This window comes from Trachymyrmex septentrionalis, unplaced genomic scaffold (assembly GCF_001594115.1).
Source record: "Trachymyrmex septentrionalis isolate Tsep2-gDNA-1 unplaced genomic scaffold, Tsep1.0 scaffold16, whole genome shotgun sequence".
NCBI classification, from domain to species: Eukaryota; Metazoa; Arthropoda; class Insecta; order Hymenoptera; family Formicidae; genus Trachymyrmex; species Trachymyrmex septentrionalis.
Window position 1 is genome coordinate 2779966 of NW_017304758.1, and position 4617 is coordinate 2784582.

Below are 4617 nucleotides of genomic sequence, written 5' to 3' on the forward strand. Positions count from 1 at the left end.
TTTGCAGAGGGTTGGCTGTTTGCGCCTCTCGACAAATAAGGGGAAGTCGTTATCCCGTGGATGGGAGGAGTAATTAACTGCTTCTACCTCCTTTCTGTCCGCTCCACCTTCCTCCCGTTCTTCCTCAGCATCCTCCCTTTCCAGCTTCGGCTTCTACTCGAAGGAACAGACTTAAGGAGACCCGCTTAGGCTTTCACGGGGTCGTGTCTTCATTATTCACGCTAATCTGCTCTCGCCCCGTGCTGCTGCCACCGCGAACCCTCCTTGGTGCTTCCTTCTGTCTCTCTTTCTCTCTCTCTCTCTCTCTCTCTCTCTTCCTCTCCCTCCCTCCCTCCCTCTCTCTCTCTCTCTCTCTTTCTCTCACTTATGCCTCTCTCTATTCGCGGAAATTATATTATATTATTATCGTGCGGCACAACCGTGAAGCAAACGATGCATACTGTGTGATGATACAGTGTTCAGCATCTTTGAGAATCAGGAAGATGGGATTCATTTTTGAATCAATATTGCGCTAAGCTACGATTACTAAATTTCCCTGGAACTTTAACACCAAAACAAACAAAAATTTGCAAATTATATATTGGAGCAAATTAATAATATTAGTATAATTTTTTTCAAAAAAGAATTTTAGAAAATAAACGTTGAAACATCCTACAATATCCGATATTTAAAAAAATGAATCGATCTGTTAATTATTTGCTCGTAAGACACGCAATAAATCTATACGGACATTAATAAGCGGTAACCGAAACACGTGTAAGTGCAACCGGCATCATCGTGTATATTTTACATCGTGTATATTTTTACAGTGGACCACCATGCTAAAGGCACCCCGCAACGATCACCAAATTATGATGGATTGTTTTCTTTATTAACAGCTTGTGCCGACAGAGGCGAGACGCGAGCACCCCGACCGAGATAATCTTCCACCAATTTCGACTTCCTGATTGATCATAGCGATCCATCGGATGGTTCGCTCGAAGGGATCGTCCGGAACGAACAGGTCGGATCACCTACCGATCCGAGACCTTTCGTTATCGCGAATTTAAAAAATACATGTCGATATACTTCTCAGTGCGAAATTAGATTCGTTAATTTGATTTTTTGTTTTATCAGAGATATTAGAAAAAAATTATCGAATAAAAGAATAGCAAAAAATAACGATTATTCACATAATGATACGTTAAGAATAAACTTAAATTATAGAATAAATTTAATTTGATTGACTCATTAAATAATTATAATTTCAATTTCAATATGAGCCTAGAATGTATGAGCAATAAATGAATTTTTCGTTTTCCTTTCAATTGTATATACTTGCTATATGAAAAATTAAAGATATTATGAGAAAAAATTAATAATTTTCTGAAAAGCTATTTCTCTTAAGTATGAATGATATGCAAGAACCATATCCATCAATATATATTTTTTTAAGTTTTTAAATCTACAAATTGCAGATATTAAAGGATAAGACTACATTAATATTAGTAAATAATAATTATGTAACACTAGAGTTTTTAGCAACTAAACGGTATGGTACCATAGAACGTAATATATTTATAAAATGGTGTAAATTCACCAATTAAACCATTTAATGATGTGATCATGTTACAATATATTCCTGCTATGAAATCTTCAAGGAAGTTTTTATCATATAGACTATATTCTTTTTTACATTTTCTCTCTCTCTCTCTCTCTGTTACAGATAAACTTCTCATGATATAAATGCGCAATTCATGTAGAAACATGTAACAATTCGTTTATTTTACTGCGGTAAATTAAGCAACACATTTAAACCCGAAGGTAAATATGCCACTTGACGAGACTTGGATAAATTATGCGCGATATCTTCCGCAGCTTCGATCTTTCTGAGTTCAACCAAACCGTCTCCTGACTCAGCTAGAGACTTTGCTAGTAAACTCGCGGCCTGGGCATCACCCTCAGCACTAATAATAGCCGCTTTCTTCTGCTGTTCAGCCTTTTCTACTAAGAAACGGGCTTTCTCCGCGTCTTGTTGCGCCACTTGTTTTAATTCTACTGCTTGGGTAAATTCTTTACCAAATGTTAAATGTGTCTAAAAGAATTTTTTAAAAATAATGATAATTTGTGTGTTGATTACACATATCGTTCATATTTTTTCTTTGTCATAATACAATGTATATAATAATATAGTGCATATATCAAATGACCAAAAAAAGTGTTGTTTTTCTAAAATTACAAAGTTTAATATATGTGATAAGGTTTGATAGATTGCGTTACAAATATCAGTGACATTAAAAACAAGACGCACTGCAGAGTTTATTTCTATACAGAAAATTAGAAAGAAAGACGCACTGCAAAGTTTATTTCTATACAGAAAATTAGAAAGAAAGTGCCATAACATTGTAAAAATTAATCTAAAAATGAGTATTCGAAACTTAAACAAATAATTCAAGTAAAGACTCTAATGAATAAATCAAAACGTTAAAGAGAAACCAACACAGGTTGTAAGTGTGTAATATTATATTATATAAAATACTTTATTATAAAAGATAAATATATGTTTCGATCCTAATTTGGATCCTCTTCAGCATAAACTTAATACTCACATAAAATAATTATAAACATCGTCATGAATATCAGAGTAACAATTGTCAGAAATATAAGAGTACCAATATAAGAAAGTTAATATAGTCAAATGTTGACTAAATTCTCCTATCCACATCTTTGTTAATGGTTGTTCATTAAATTTCAATAAAATGAACGATGAGGTTGATAACAATAGCTGTGTGTATATGATCATCAAATTGTCAGAAAATTTTAATGAAAACGCTAATATCTAGTAATATACGATGTTAACAGTGAGAACATTATGGACTCCAATTAATTAATGACTCTAAGCTTAGTTATTCATGCTTGTATGCTATATAAGTTTAAACTTAAAAGGCTGGGCCTTCTCCATAAGCTTAGCATATCTTTAGGCCCTTTGCACAGCCTTTGTTTTAAATTCAGCATACAAGAATAATTAACCGAGATTAAAATGCTTATTTCTGGATCAATTTTTACAATGTTATGGCATCTCCTTCCCAATTTTCAATAAGTAAATAGATAAACAGATTCTCTATATAATCTTAATTTTAGTGTTACTAATATTGTAATGTAATTTGTCAAATCTTTTGTGTCGCATACATTAAATTTTATAATTCTGCAAAAATAATAAAACTTTTTGTTATCTGACAATAAATGTAATTGTACTTACAAGAGAAATATCATCCAAAATAAGACCAAATTGTGCAGCTCTTTCTGTTAAATCTTCGCTAACCTTTTGAGATACAATTTCTCTTTGTGTAATTAGTTCTCCAGCGTCAAATTGTGCCACAACTGCTTTCAACACTTCAGTAGTAATAGAAGGTAATACTCTTTCTTCATAATCAATACCAAGTATTGTGTATATCTTAGGCAACGAATCTGGCACAGGCCTGAAGAGAATACGAAGAGTGATATTTACATTCTGCAAATCCTTGCTCCCAGTAATAACAGCAACATTCCTCGGACGTGAACGAATATCAAAAATAATTGGCTTTTGCACCCAAGGAATAAAAAAGTGTGTCCCTTCTCCCATCACGGCATTTTTTATACCCGCAAATCTATCAAATATAACTGCTCTGTGACCACCGTCAACTAAAAAATATATTAGTATATTAATTAAAGGAATTACAAATAATTAAGAATTAAACTAATAATTAAGAAAATTATATATTAATTTAAGAAAATAACTGATTATCAGAAATAGGATTATAGAAATAGGAAATACCATACCATTGTATAATGCAGAGTTAATAACACCGCCAGTCAGTGCTACGCCTAGGCCGAGCTGACCTAATCGATTAAAAAATTGTGCTGCCATGATCGAATGTATGCTACCTACAAAACATAAAATATTATTATATAATATGAGATGATGAAATCTGTAATATATTATCATAATATAAATTCCTTATAACCATGATACTAGTCTAACCTAAAATATTAAGAATATATTTGAAATACGCGTATCTTTAACAAAGAAATAAAAGGAAAGAAAAAGAAATAATAATAATAAATGATATTGAAGATTTTTCAATTATGATACTGTGTAATCATCTATTATTTTACATTTCCTAAATGAAGCCGAAATAAGTGAATCACAACCGGTGAAACTAAACTCTTGTTCGCCGATCTAATCTGTGTCCCTCTCCTTATGTCATACGAATATATAATTAAATTAAAATTGATACTAATTGCTATTGCTTATAGTAAAAACAATTGATACTTACGTAATAAATCGTAACTCCGGTTGAAATATTCAGTTTTCTTCTCGCGTGGAATCGATAAAAGGAAAATGGAGTAATGGAGTTCCTGACCTAATGGTCTGGGAACTTGGAAAGCACTACACGAGCGCCACGATCTTCGATGTTGGCAATCGTAACTTCGTGCGGCAATTTTAAATATTAATTGCATGAATACATTTGCAAATGTGAAAATAATTTATAAACATAAACAATGTCATGTTATGTATCATGACAAACAAGCGCGTCATATTGTTTAGCAATTATTGTGATTACTACCTATGTGTAAATTATATACATAATCCAATTG

At 32.3% G+C, this 4617-nt stretch overlaps 1 protein-coding gene across 1 annotated transcript; it reads right to left on the reverse strand.

Moving 5' to 3' along the window:
- Window positions 1-1587: 1587 nt before the first annotated feature.
- Window positions 1588-4381, reverse strand: LOC108745969 (protein l(2)37Cc). The gene is made up of 4 exons (XM_018482417.1): window positions 4296-4381; window positions 3799-3903; window positions 3239-3660; window positions 1588-2074 (listed from the first exon to the last, which is right to left on the reverse strand). Exons 2-4 carry the CDS (start codon window positions 3884-3886, stop codon window positions 1766-1768), a joined length of 819 nt encoding a protein of 272 aa, XP_018337919.1. The 5' UTR covers window positions 3887-3903; window positions 4296-4381; the 3' UTR covers window positions 1588-1765.
- Window positions 4382-4617: the final 236 nt, after the last annotated feature.

What these genes read in the sequence shown, in the direction of transcription:
- LOC108745969 (XM_018482417.1), bottom strand. Translation starts at nt 3,886, where the DNA reads ATGGCAGCACAATTTTTTAATCGATTAGGTCAGCTCGGCCTAGGCGTA. An exon ending in TAACTCTGCATTATACAATG is followed by an intron (nt 3,661 to 3,798) that starts GTATGGTATTTC and finishes TATATTTTTTAG; the next exon opens with TTGACGGTGGTCACAGAGCA. An exon ending in TTTTGGATGATATTTCTCTT is followed by an intron (nt 2,075 to 3,238) that starts GTAAGTACAATT and finishes AAATTCTTTTAG; the next exon opens with ACACATTTAACATTTGGTAA.